At 37.8% G+C, this 14,453-nt stretch overlaps 1 protein-coding gene across 1 annotated transcript in view; it reads left to right on the top strand.

The window, feature by feature from the left end:
• The window catches only part of NSF (N-ethylmaleimide sensitive factor, vesicle fusing ATPase), a 130,015-nt gene that overhangs the window by 77,502 nt on the left and 38,060 nt on the right, over positions 1-14,453 (top strand). The window contains exons 6-8 of the mRNA XM_007959918.2: positions 2,724-2,819; positions 8,779-8,935; positions 11,259-11,392. Coding sequence (XP_007958109.1) covers positions 2,724-2,819; positions 8,779-8,935; positions 11,259-11,392 — 387 coding nt within the window. The remainder of the gene's footprint in view (positions 1-2,723; positions 2,820-8,778; positions 8,936-11,258; positions 11,393-14,453) is intronic.

The raw sequence follows: 14,453 nt of genomic DNA on the forward strand, positions 1-14,453 counted from the left end.
CAAATCCTAATAAAAAATAAATAAAAAAATAAAAATAAACTGAATGTCATCATTCTTTCACAGAGATGCTTATTTCCTGTGATGCCATCTCCTTCTTTTTTTGAACTTGGAATGTCAAATAAATGATTAATAATGATCAAATCCCTAATATGTACCAATGACAACTTTATTAATAATTTAAGTGTTAATTGTTGTATTTATTTGAGTAGAATAAGGATCTATTTAAATGTTTCTTTCTCTGTTTTTAAAGCATAGACGTCATGCATGAATACATTCGCTTTTTATAAGATTCAAAGATGTAAAAAGGGAAAAGTGAGAAGAGCCATCTCTAACATCCCTTCCTTTTTGCTTCCCAGAAATGATCACTATTTGGGATATACCTTTGTAGTCTGTTTCCTTTCTGTACATGTACATATGCACTTTTTATTTAAAAAAAACGAACATAAATGAGATTATACTACATGCATTGTACTGTGACGTGCATTTTCTGCTTGACAGTATGTCTTGGATAGCTTTCTGTATCAGTACAGGTAACTGTCCTTCATTATTTTGAACAAACACACAGCATTCTTGAGTAGTATTATGTAATTTAAAATACAAGAGCCACAGGGCGGGGCCTTGTGTGTTTTATTCACTGCTATGTCTCAGTGCTTAGATCAATGCTTGGTTTGTTGTAGGTACTCAGTAAATATAATGAATGAATGATTTATTTTAACGTAGATTCTTTCTGGTTGTAATTAGCAAACTAATGCTGCTGTGAAGATCCTTACAGATGCCTCCCTGTGTACATACTGAAATCTTTTTCTAGGGTGCCTGTGCAGGTGCGTCTTTGGAGACATGCTTTCGTTGTCTTCTAGTTACTGGCATTGCCTCTGAGAGGTACCATGCCAATTTTATTCCGGTTTCTTTTCACGTAACCTATTTCTGTCTCCCAGAAAAGTTCTAGGACTTTCTCTTCATCTTTGGTGGTCTGAAAGTTTACAACAGTTTGTCTAGACAGATGTGGGTTTCTTTTCATTTATCCTCATTTATCCTAATCAGCACTCATTGGACCCTTTAAACTGCAAAGACACACCTTTCTTCAGCTATGGAAAATATTTTTCTCTTCTCTTCTTATTTTTCCTCTGTCAATTCTTTCTGTTCTCTCTTCTGAGACTCTTACTAGATCAGTACTGTAAATTCTGGATATACCTTCCATGCCTTTACTCTTTCTCTCTCACTTTCTGTCATTTCATGGGATTTGGGGCAGGGAAGGAGATAAATAAGTCTGTTCAGTTTGCCATCTTAATCCATTTTCTTGACATAGTTCTTTCTATTCCATAAGGCTGACTTAAAAAAGAAAAAAATGCCTATCGTTTTATTTGTTTCAGCAGTCTGTTCCTGAAGGACCATGACTCATACTTTAGGATAAACAATGGAAGATTAAGATTTGTTTAACACATTTTAGTTTTATAGCCTTCTTTTTTTAAGATGGCTTTTTAAAATAAATAAATAAAGCCATGATACCGATTTTAAAAACAGACTCTCTTGCCTTGTGCTATTGGAGTCAGCCCAGTCACATGAAAAAATGTATTGGTATCTCAATCAGTCATCAAGTCCAGGCAGCTCCGAATGCTGATAAAGGCCCTGATGCATCTCCAGATGGCTGCTCTAAGTGTTAGCTCCAGGTGCATAAGCAGAATACTTGGAGCTGGGCACATAGATTCTCCAGCAAAACCTGAGTACGACGTCTGAGTTTAAATCAAGGTTTCAGAGTAATGGTTCGCAAGCATGGTCGCACATCAGAATTACCTGTGGCACTTTATAAGAATGTACATGTCTGGGGCCTTTGCTGGATCTGTTCAATCAGATCCTGAGCAGGTAGGGCTGGGCACCTAGTTTTTATAGTCTCTAGAGGTTATGTTGATGTACAGCCAAGGTTGAGAACTACTGTTGTTAGAGACCCGCTATACGTATTTTTCAGGAGCTCTGGTGGCATAGTGCCTAACACATTTGACTGCTAACCAGAAGGCTGGTGGTTCAAACCCACCAGCCACTCCTCAGAAGGAAGGTTGGGCCATCTACTTCTGTAGTGATACTGCCTCAGAAACCCAAAGAGGAGTCACTATGAGTTGGATCCAACTCAACGACAGTGTGTTGAGTTGTGTATTCATATTTTCTGCTCAGTGTTTCCTTTTTTTTAAATAGCTATAAATGTTCTTTGGTGCAGAAAAGTCATAATGTACTTACATGGTTTCCTCTTGGTAGACTTCATGTGCTTCTGTCTTTTGCTGGTACAAAGAATCGTTTGTGTAACACTCTGATTGACAGATATCTTTGTACATAGAGCCTTGTGCACATTTGTGAATGTATTTATAGGATAAATTCCCGGAAGTGGGAATTGTCCAGGCAAAGGATATATAGAGAAACCTGTGAGAACCAGAACTTGACAGGACAGCCTTGTTTTTCTGGGACTTGTGGGTTTTTCTCCCTTGACAGGGTATAGTCACCACTTTATATCATTCTCTATTTACTGGGAAATATTTGAGCTTTCCTTCTCTGACAGCTTTCCTCCTTACACAGGTCCCAGCTTTTACAGATATTACTGTATACATTTATAAATTGGAGAGAGATGATACTTGTTTGTGAAAGTGTGCTTTTAAAATCCTCAGGTGTTGTATTCTTAGGCTGAAAATATTCTTCAGTCGTGGAAGTCCTTACTTTTTGTTTTCATTTCCCACTAGGCCAGTACTAAAGTAGAAGTGGACATGGAGAAAGCCGAGAGCTTGCAGGTGACAAGAGGAGACTTCCTTGCTTCTTTGGAGAATGATATCAAGCCAGTGAGTATGCACATTGAGTGATGTGTAAACCAAACAATAAAATAACTTGGGGGAAAAATTAGTGCCTTTTTACCCAGTATTATGGAAAGTTACATATCATTTTATAAAATCAGAAAATCTTAGTGTTGAAAGTGCCCAGCATAAGAATCATTTATATAATATATAATATCTCTGATTGCTGGATGACTAACTAATATTTACCTAAGTATTTCTCATGTTAAGGAGCTTGCTATCTTACAAAACAGCTCATTCACTTTTGAGACTTTCTAATTACTGGTTCTTACCGTCTATTATGGGAGTTCTGGTAGCATAGTGGCTAAGGCACTTGACTGCTGACCAGAAGACTGGCAGTTCAAACCCACCAGCCACTCCTCCGAAGGAAGATGGGGCAGTCTACTTCTGTACCGATACTGCCACGGAAACCCAGGGAGGGGTTGCGCAACTCAACAGCACATAACAACAACAACCTTCTATTATAAGGAGCACTGGTGGCACGGTGCCTAAGGCATTTGATTGCTAACTGGAAGGTTGGCAGGTCAAACCCACCAGCCATTCTGCGGAAGGAAGACTGGACAATCTACTTCCGTAAAGATTTACCACCTCAGAAACCCAATGGGGGTCGCTGTGAGTCAGAATCAATTTGATGGCAGTGGGTTTGGTTTTGACACCTTCTGTTGTACTAGTTTTCCCATTTATTCTTATGGAATCTGAAGTTATGGAAACCTAAATTCACTACATCCTCTAAATGTCAGTTACTATGATATTTTAAATTAACTGTCATATTCTCCTATCTTCCTCTCTCGTACCTTTCCCCAACCTCTCCCAAGCAACATTTTTTCTTACTCAATACCTCTAATTCTTCTAACTGACACAGTTTCCAAGACTCTTAACCATCCTAAGTGTCCTTTAATAATAATAATAATAAATATATGTCAGTATTCTTAAAATGGGAGTCCCTGGGTGATATAAATGGTTAACACACTCAACCACTGTTCAGAGGTTTGAAGGTTTGAGTCCACCCAGACGTGCCTTGGAGGAAAGGCCCAGAAATATTCTTCCTAAAAATCAGCCATTGAAAACCCCATGGAGCACAGTTCTACTCTGACGTACATGGGGTCACCATAAATCGACATGTACTCAGCAGCAACTGGTTTATTCTTAAAATGTACTCAAAACTAGTCATAGTTGGACCTTTATAATGTAGTATAGACCGTTCATCCATTTTTCTATAAAACAACCACCCATGTTGAAATAACTTATTGTTCAGAACCTTGTATTCATAAGGAAAAGGAACAAAAGACTGAAATGAATGACGGAAGAGACTCTGAAACTTGTTTTTGAATGGAGAGTAGCTAAAGCAAAAGGAAGAGATGAAATAAAAGAGCTGAACGGAAGATTTCAAAGGGTGGCTGGAGAAGACAAAGTGAACCTAGAGTTAGAAAACCAAAAGGGAAGGACACGCTCAGCATTTATCAAGCTGAAAGAGCTGAAGAAAAAATTCAAGCCTCAAGTTTCAGTAGTGAAAGATTCTATGGGCAAAATAAAGAACAATACAGAAAGCATCAAAAGAAGATGGAATGAATACACAGTGTCACTGTACCAAAAAGAATTGGTCAACATTCAACCATTTCAGAAAGTAGCATGTGATCAAGAACCGATGGTATTCAAGGAAGAAGTCCAAGCTGCGCTGAAGGAATTGGTGAAAAGCAAGGTTCCAGGAACTGATAGAATACCCATTGAGATATTTCAGCACAAAGATGCAGCACTAGAGACATTCACTTATTTATGCCAAGAAATTAGGAAGACAGCAACCTGGCCAGCCAACTGGACGAGAACCATATTTGTGCCTATTCTAAAGAAAGGAGATCCAACAGAATGTGGAAATTACCAAATAATATCATTAATATCACATGCAAGTAAAATTTTGGTGAAGATAATAAAAAATGGTTGCAGCAAGACATCCATAGGGAACTGCCAGAAAGTCAAGCTAGATTCAAAAGAGGATGTGGAATGAGGAATATCGTTGCTAATGTCAGATAGATCTTGGCTGAAAGCAAAGAACACCAGTAAGAAGTTTACCTGTGTTTTATTGACTGTGCAAAGGCATTCAATTATGGATAACATTGGGAAGAATGGGGATTCCAGAACACTTAATTGTGCTCATGTGGAACCTGTACATAGATGAAGAGGCAATCACGCAAACAGAACAAGAGGATACCGCATGGCTTACAATCAAGCAAGGTATATGTAAGGGTTGTATCCTTTCATCATACTTACTCAATCTGTATGCTGAGCAAATAATCCAGGAAGCTGGACTCTATGAAGAAGAACTCAGTGTCAGGATTGGAGGAAGACTCATTAACAACCTGTGATATGCAGATGACACAACCTTGCTTGCTGAAAGTGAAGATGACTTGAAGCTCTTATTGATGAAGACTACAGCCTTCAGTAAGGATTACGCCTCAACCAAATCCTCACAACTGGATCGATAAGCAATAAATGGAGAAAAGATTGAAGTTGTCAGGGATTTCATTTTACTTGTATCCACAGTCAATGCCCATAGAAACAGCAGTCATGAAATCAGACATCCAGTTGCACTGGGCATATCTGCTGCAAAAGACCTCTTTAAAGTGTTAAAAAACAAAGATGCCCCATGGTATTTTCAATTGCCTCATATGTGTGTGAAAGCTGGACAATAAATAAGGAAGACTGAAAAAGAATTGATGCATTTGAATTGTGATGTTGGCGAAGAGTGTTGAAAGTACCACGGACTACCAGAAGAATGAACAAATTTGGCTTGGAAAAAGTGCAGCTGGAGTCCTCCTTAAAAGCAAGAATGGCCAGACTTCATCTCACATACTTAGATCATGGTGTCAGAAGGGACCATTCCCTGAGAACGATATCATGCTCGATAAAATAGAAGGCCGGCAAAAAAGGGAAAGACCCTCAACAAGATGAATTGACACAGTGGCTGCAACCAAGGACTCAAACATAGCAGAGATTGTGAGGATGGTGGTGCAGGACCAGGGGGTGTTTCGTTCTGAAACAACTTGACCACACCGAACAACAATAGCAGAGTCCTCAAGTAATTCAAAAACAAACTGTATGTTTGTTTTTCTTTCTTAAATGGACATCAGCACAGAATTGGATTAGTTAGTCTTTGGCTCATGACACATTATTGTCATTAGTCTATACATAGATCCTGTGTTATTTTGTCTTATTTAAAAATAATAGGACATTCGTGAGCTGCCCCCAAGCTAATAACAAGAATGTTGACAATATCACACATCTACCTGTGATTCTCTTATTCTGTTCCCTTGCTTCTCTTCATTTTAGTTAACTATTGTTTCAGAATTTTGTAGTCCATTGCTTTCTTTCGATTGTTTTGTTTTAGTTGTTTTTTGGAATTTCACAACGAGAGAATTATGGTGTATGCCATCTTCTGGACTTGCTGTTCTATTAAATATTTTATCATCAGGAGTCATCTGTATGATTTTCTGTAGCTGTACATCATTCATTTTCATTGCTGAATAGTATTCCCTGTGTGACTACCACAATTTACCCATTTTTCTTTCATTGGGTATTTGGATTGTTACCAGTTTTGTTATCACAAACAAGTGCTGCTGTAAGCATTCTGGAGCATATATATTTAGGAATGAAATTGCTGAGTTGCTATATATGTGAATGTCGAACTTTAAAATATGACTTCAAACTGTTTTCCCAGTGTTTAGACCATTGTTCTTAATCTTTGCCATTCATTTGGATATCAAGTTGTATCATTTTGGTCTTGATTTGCATTTCACTGATTACTTATAAAGTTAAGCATTTCTCCATATGTTTGTTGACTGTATGTATGTAGTCTTCAGTGAAATGCTATTCATGCCTTTTTGCCTATTTTTTTCTATTGTATTATTCTTGATTTTTACTTGATCTATACAAGTACTTTATATATTTTGACAATAATTATTTGTTGTAAATATCTCTTGTAAAGGCAAAAATTAATTCATTTTAGCCCTGTCTATATTTTTTTATGACTATTATGACTTTTAAATATAAAATAATTACTTTCAAAAGTTACTGAGCAATGGAAATACTTTAATCTTTTGCTGTTGTCATTTGTAATAGTCACCAAAAAATATTAGAGCTGGGCTTAACTGACGACCTCGTCTAAGATTTTTTTTTTAAACTACTGGATAATCTGGGTATAAACTGGAAGTATGAACTAAGGATTATTTCTTCCAAGGGTCTGGAGGGTGAAACAAAAAAAATGAAATGATGGGATAAATTAGAAAGCTAGTCAGCCTACTATTTCCTAAAACAGCCATTCAACCAGTTTTCATTAGGCTTTTCCTTTATAACCTTTTAGGGCCATTGAATTCACCTTGTCCAACCAGGGAATGAGGATTTGCTCTACCCTCAGGAATTATGTGAGAACACTGATCCAAGAGTGGTCTGAAAAACGATTTTGTAGCAAAGTAATGGAGATGTGAGACCCCTGAATACTGTTTCAGAGACAGGTGCAGATGGTTAACACGCTTAGCTATTAAGCGGAAGGTTGGAAGGCCGATCCCCACAGAAGCACCGTGGGAGGAAGCCTTGGCGATCTACTTCTGAACAGTCAGCCACGGACAAAACCACTCGGACACTCATGCATTTGCCACGAGTCAGGATCAACTTAATGGCAACTGGTTTTATTACAAAGAATGACTTTCTGTGAAATGCACATTCTAAAGATCTGTTAAAATTATTCTGTCCATAAGGACTTCAGAAGGCAACTTTTGAAGGAAATAATCTTTAAAGATTTTAAATACTCAAGACATATAACCCTCGCATGTATGTTGGCTTATGTTTTTCTATTCATTACTTCTCTTAATTAACTTTATGAAAATCCAGTACAATAGCTAAATACTAAAGTTATTGACTGGGAGCTCTGGTAGCATAGTGCCTAAGGCACTTGACTGCTAACCAGAAGGCTAGAGGTTCAAACCCACCAGCCACTCCTCGGAAGGAAGATGGGGCAATCTACTTCCATAGTGATACTGCCTCGGAAACCTAAGGAGGGGTCGCTATGAGTCAGGTCCGACTCGATGGCAAATAACAACAACAACAAAAGTTATTGACTACTTTTGGTAGTTGGTTTGATGGGGGCTATAATTTGAGATTTGAAATTGAGAATGAAGAGGGATGTGATTTAAGGTGTAGTGAACCTAAAATTATTATATATAATAATTGCTTTTATGTCCTCTTCCTAACCCTTCAATCTTGAATTATAGCTGCTCATTTTTCTCTCATCCTAAGTCTTACATTTACACACTCACTTATCTTGGTGCCATTTGACTTGTATCCACTAGCACCAAGCTGATAGGGACATGATCTCCTCCTTACAACTTCATATTCCCATTTCAATCCACAGCACCCACAGTCACTGTTAGGATAATGTCTTACAACTTCATATTCCCATTTCAATCACAGCACCTACAGTCACTGTTAGGGTAATGTCTTTATCTGCTGAGATGACTGTTTCTAAATCTGTAATCTCTTTTTCTCTTTGCTCTTAACGGATTGGCCAAAATTCATGTGTTCCTTACGGAACCAGCATTTTGGAGCATGTACTTTCTCTCAGGGATTATGAAGACTCTGTTTTAAGATCAAAGCTTGGGCTCTGGCAGAATCGGAGCCTAGAATCTATTGCTTCTATTCCACCAACTCAACCAAAGCAGCTTTTTGTTTTGTTTTTAACCTATTCGGTAAAAAGTTAAATGAGAAACTATAAACCAGTTTTTGTTTGTTTGTTCTTTGGTGGTATTTTTGCATTTGCTTTTCAGGCCTTTAATACAGAGTAGTGTTCAATACTTTGAGTGTGAAGGAATTGCCACTTACTCAGTGTTTAATACTTTTAAATATTTTAGTTTTTAATGCAGTGCTCAAAATATCCTACAACTATCCTTTTCCTCAATAGGCATTTGGCACAAACCAAGAGGATTATGCAAGTTACATTATGAATGGTATCATCAAATGGGGTGATCCAGTTACTCGGGTTCTAGAAGATGGGGAGCTGCTGGTTCAGCAGACTAAAAACAGTGACCGTACACCGCTGGTTAGCGTCCTTCTGGAAGGTGAGAAAGGATGATGAGATGGCATTAAAAGTAAAAAAAATCAAAACAGCTACATTTATATATGTGCTAAATGGCACATTCCAGAAAATGAACTATTCTCAGTTCTAAACCTTGTTTATAACCTGAAAATGGTAACCCGATCAATATTGTGTACAAATTAACATTTTCTTGGGGTAGAATGTTACTGATAAATTATAACAACTAATTTTCTTATAGGATTGAATGTAAATGTCTGTGCTACTTAATAGGCTGTATGACATCACATAGCAGCACCCAATTCAATTACGTAACTATTTACTGTGTACTTGCTATGTTTAGTGATACAAAGACATTCCCATTAGAGTATACTGAGTACTGAGGGTACAGAGACGTTCACAGCATTCAGTCTGTTCATAGAAACGACATGTAAACAAATTTCTAGCTATACTGTCTATGTGTAAAGGTATGTGTTCTGGTTACCTGTTGCCACTCTGACAAGAGTATACCACAAATGGGATGGCTTTAACAAACAGGAGTTTATTCTTACAATTAGACGCTTGAAGTCAAGTTCAAAGTGCCAGGCTCTAGGGGCTGGGTGAAAGCCCCTCAACCTTGGGCTTCAGCTCTGCCTCATGTTCCCAGCCCACTGAAGCTGGAGGCTTTTCTTCACTCAGCTGCTGGCTGCTGAGGCTGACAAACCCAAGGTCGACATGTAATAAGACATAGGCCCAATATTACCAAACCACATGGCAGGCCACTAATTCAAGTCCATTAAAAGTCCCAAGATCACCAGAACATGGCAGGCTGCTGAACAACGACATGGCTACATGCAGGGTTCAAGCGTGCCATAAGCTAGAGACCATTCCCAAAGCTGCTTCTTATATACGGGAAGCAGACTTCATTCCTACAGCAGCTACTCAGCTGCTTGTGGTAGATCCTACCATGGAGTTCATTGCCAGTCTCATCATGGGGAATAACTACATTTAGCTGCCCACCACTCAACCAGGCCCAGCCAAGTTGACACACAACCTTAACTGCCACAGTATGTGTGAGTGCAAAGTCATTTTGCCTGGGAATGATCAAGGAGAGCTAATTTTATTTAGGCTTGAAAGCATCAGTTAGGATTTTCCTAAGTAGACCAAAAAAATAAAAGCATTCTATTCCCAAATAATTTAATTATAGTGAAGATCAGAACAACAGCAGAAAAGTTCAGTGAGCCCATGTGACAGGGAAACCTAACCTGTTCCAAGGATCTGGGGCTGCAGGATCCCCGAGAGAAACAAATCAAGCCATGACTCGAAGGATGAAGACAAGCTGGCTAGCAAAGAAAGGAGGGAAGAAGTTCTGGGCAGAGGAACCAGCATGTGAAAAACACCTGGGCAGCTTGAAACCGAGAGGGACGTGGATGAACTCAAGACTGAAGAAGTAGACAGGAGGCAGTTCATACAAAGCATCGTAGGCCATGTTAAAAATCTAGACTGTATCTTAAGGCATGGAAAGCTATTTGTAGGGTTTTAAGCAGTGCTGTGAGACCATCTGATTTGTATTTGCAAAACATCATCATGGCTACTTTGTGAAAAGAAAGAGAATGGATCAGAGGAGCAAAGAGAAGAGAGCTGTGGTTCAAAGGGTTTGTGTGAGCCTTCAGGAGAGCTGGTCTTGGCCTGAGGTGGCGTGGTGGTGGTAGAGGTGGTAGAGGTGGAGAGAAATATTTAGGAGGGAGAATCAAAGAGTTCTTATCACAGTTATTAATTATAAATCATAATTAAGCTAACCATCTTTGAGCCCGTATTATGTGCTGGTCACTCTATGAGTACTTTCTATATATTATTTAAACCCCATTTCAGTCCTATGAGGGTAACTTTTTAGGTTACATTTACGTCTAAATAAGGCCACTGGTTAAGGCCATTGTTCCCTGCTCACAATATCATCTCCTATGAAGAGTACGTGTATTTTCTTTGTTACACAAATGATTTGATAGAATAAATAACATAGGTGCTGATGGACACTTAGATGCGTTCTTGGATGTACATATTCTGATGTACATTTGGATGCACAAACCCTCGCATTTTACGTGTTTAACCAGAACTTTAAAAGATTAAGGCTGTGTGAGAAAGTAAGAAGGAATGTATTTCATCATACTTTTGAGAAATGCTAATCATGATGTTCATTACATTTAGTTGCTAATAAATAAGAGAATACATGTCTGCTGTGAAATTGTGTCAGAAAATGGTAATGAGCAACTAGTTGAGACCTCCAAACGTTGTGGATGAAGTTTAAACTTGCCTTGCTTCCTTTTGCTTAGGCCAGCTTTGTTCCCTGACTGGCTTCTGTCTTTATGCAGGCCCTCCTCATAGTGGGAAGACTGCCTTAGCTGCAAAGATTGCAGAGGAGTCCAACTTTCCCTTCATCAAGATCTGTTCTCCTGATAAGATGATTGGCTTCTCTGAGACGGCCAAGTGTCAGGCCATGAAGAAGGTATCAAGATTTCTGCTTTCATTTCAATTTTCTAACTCTCAAATGTGTGTGTGTGTGTGTGCGTGTGTGTGTGTACATATACATACATACATATATATATATATATACATACACACACACACACACACACATATATATATAAAAGCTATAGCAATTATGTTTTTTCTCAAACGGAACAAAAATTGTCAGCAGAATTTTGTAGGGGAATGTGACTGTTTCAGATAATTTTGTAATGCATTTAGCAAAGAACCATTATGGGTTTTTTTTTTTTAATCTTTGCTTTGTTTAGCACATATTAATGTTAATTTTTATTGCTTAAGTTTGTATCATCTTGATTGAGAGAAGAAGCATAATGGAAAATGTTTGAGTGGAGTGGAGCACATTCATTTACGATTTCTTTTTCAGTTCTTTTATTAATGGACAAAGCCAAACTGTCCAGCGTCAGTGAAGTTCACTGTGTAGGTTGGGAGGTAACAGAGATATATCATTGGGAAAATATTCTCAGCAACCCTTATGAAAGGATGGTTGTATATATGTATAATCAGAGTCAACTTGGCATCTTAATGCAGTCTTCATCTTTTTTCTTTTCTGCAAGTGACATTATTCATCTTCTTAAAATAGCCACTTTGAAATCATCAGTGAAAGTTCAACAATACAGTGTTGGATCCTAGAGCTGGAAGGACCCATCTCCTACATGTAGGCAAATGACTCTAAGCCATCTAGGATAGTAGGTAAACCAATTAAAAAAAAAAACCTCACTGCCATCAAGTTGATTCCAACTCATAGTGAGTTTCCCTGGGTTTCTGAGGTGGTAAATCTTTATGGCAGTAGGTCGTCCCATCTTCCTTCTGCAGAGCAGCTGGTGGGTTTGAACCATAAACCTTCTGGTTAGCAGTCAAATGCCTTAGGCAGCTGCACCACCAGAGCTCCTTAGTAAGTATCTGCTCCTTAAAAACAATAACAACATACACAGTACAACAAACAATAAAAAACAGTAGTAACAAATAATAGCAACAACAAAAATGGATGATGAAGGATCTTAGTAGCTGTTTAGATAGTATTTCCATCGATATTTTAATTTTCTATGCTCCCAGCAGTGAAGAAATTATATTTTATATCCAGCTGAAATATATCATTTATTTGAATCCTTTTCTTGAGCTTGATCTGTTATAGATATGAATAAGTCAAAGACACGGGCAACTCAAAATCAGGGAAAAGAATTGTGAAAATTGTGCCACTTAGTAAAGAAAGCTCAGTGGACTCTTTTACTGTTGCTCCTAGACCCTCACTTTATAAAGATATGGGGTAGAATTGCTTTAGTTTTTCTTTCAAGAAGAGACTGAAGAGAAAAATATATTTAAAAATATTTTAAAACATTAAGACTCCTTTTGAAAAAAAAAAAAGTAAGCTTGAGAAGTTAGTCTCTTGTTTGTACAGGTGGCAGAAAATTGTTTGTGTAGGGTGCTTAAAGTGTATGGAAGAAGGGACCTTGTTGCAGAACCGAAACCAAACAAGATATTCTATAAAAAGATCTTTGAAGTTTAAGTGTGAAAGAGAGGGAGATGTTGCTAGCCACAAAATAAGCTTAGACTATCATAACCAGTTTATTCTGGTTTTGAGGTGAAACCAGTATTATTATCTTTTCCAGGAAAATCTGGGTGGAATAACTGGGACTAGTAACTTCCTTAGAGTAGGACGGGGTTGTTTTCTGTTTTGGTTTTTGTTTTCTCTCTAAAGCATCTCTTGAGCCACTATCAATCTCTTTCCTCAGGTGAAAATTTAAATAATAACCCCTGGCATCTGTGGCCATTAAATTTCCCATTTAATTGAATAGCTAATTCTATTTGCGTTTTCCTACACGTCCATTCCTTATTCTTGTTCAGAAGTAGGAATCTTCCCTGCAGATGGTAAATTACTCCCCAGCTTTTCACCAGCTGCCAGCTTCTACCTCAGATGTGCTCTGAGATGTGGGTGGATGGTCCTGGTTGTCCTATAAAGTTTTTAAAAAGTTCTTTAGGCTTCTGCAGATCAAAGGTGCTTTGTAAGTGTGAGATATTATCATTTTTATTATTTTAATCTCTTGCAAATTGACTTGAGGGGGAAGGTAATATGTGCTGATTTTAGAGGCTTAAATGGTTAAATTAATGGCTTGATAACTTATTATTTAATCTTTAAATTGTTGAAGCCTTTCAAGGTACAGTTTTAGATGAGCAGAAGGCTAAGGAGTATAAAAATAGGTGTGTGTATAAGCTTATTCAAAATTATTTCCATTAATGATTCACTGTCTGGATCATCCATGTATCCTTAAAGTTACAAAAACATACCTGCTTCAGCAGTGTCATAAATTCATATTAGACTTTCTGGGTTTCCTTGAGGGGAGAAATATTATTCTTTGTAACTAAGGTACAGAACAGAGAGAAGAATGAAGTCTAGGTGTCTTAGAAATATATTAGAAATATTGCAAAATCTTTTCCTGCAAATAGTTTTCACATTGTTACCTAATGATAGGTTGACAAAAGCCTGAGGGCCCAAACCAGTCTAAAGATGCTTCCAGGTTGTTTTTGAAAATGAAATATAAATGCCATTCTCTAGTATTTCTGGTCTACCTCCCACCACTGTTCCCGCTCCTTCATTTGTATTATGAGGATGGGAAGGTGTTTCAGTTTTTTTCCCCGCACACAGGTCATTTATCATGTTTTCTCATTCTAGAGGGGAAATTTCTTTCCTTATAAATGCCCCCCCCCAACAAAAAATAATGTAGCTTTTCCTAATTACAAAAATAATGTAGAAAATACAGAGAAGAACATAGAAGAAAGTGAACTGAACCTGTATTTGTATTTGACCTTCAGTTTTTTCTTTACTTAGACACATACACATTATGTATTAGGGATCCCACTGGACATATCTTTTAACCCTGCTTTTTTCACTTAAAGGAGCTCTGGTAGCATAGTGCCTAAGGCATTTGACTGCTAACCAGAAGGCTGGCAGTTCAAACCCACCAGCCACTCCTTGGAAGGAAGGTTGGGTAATCTACTTCTGTAGTGATACTGCCTCAGAAACC

Source organism: Orycteropus afer, unplaced genomic scaffold, assembly GCF_000298275.1.
Source record: "Orycteropus afer afer isolate SDZICR_OR568_19922 unplaced genomic scaffold, OryAfe1.0 scaffold00018, whole genome shotgun sequence".
Classification (NCBI taxonomy): domain Eukaryota; kingdom Metazoa; phylum Chordata; class Mammalia; order Tubulidentata; family Orycteropodidae; genus Orycteropus; species Orycteropus afer.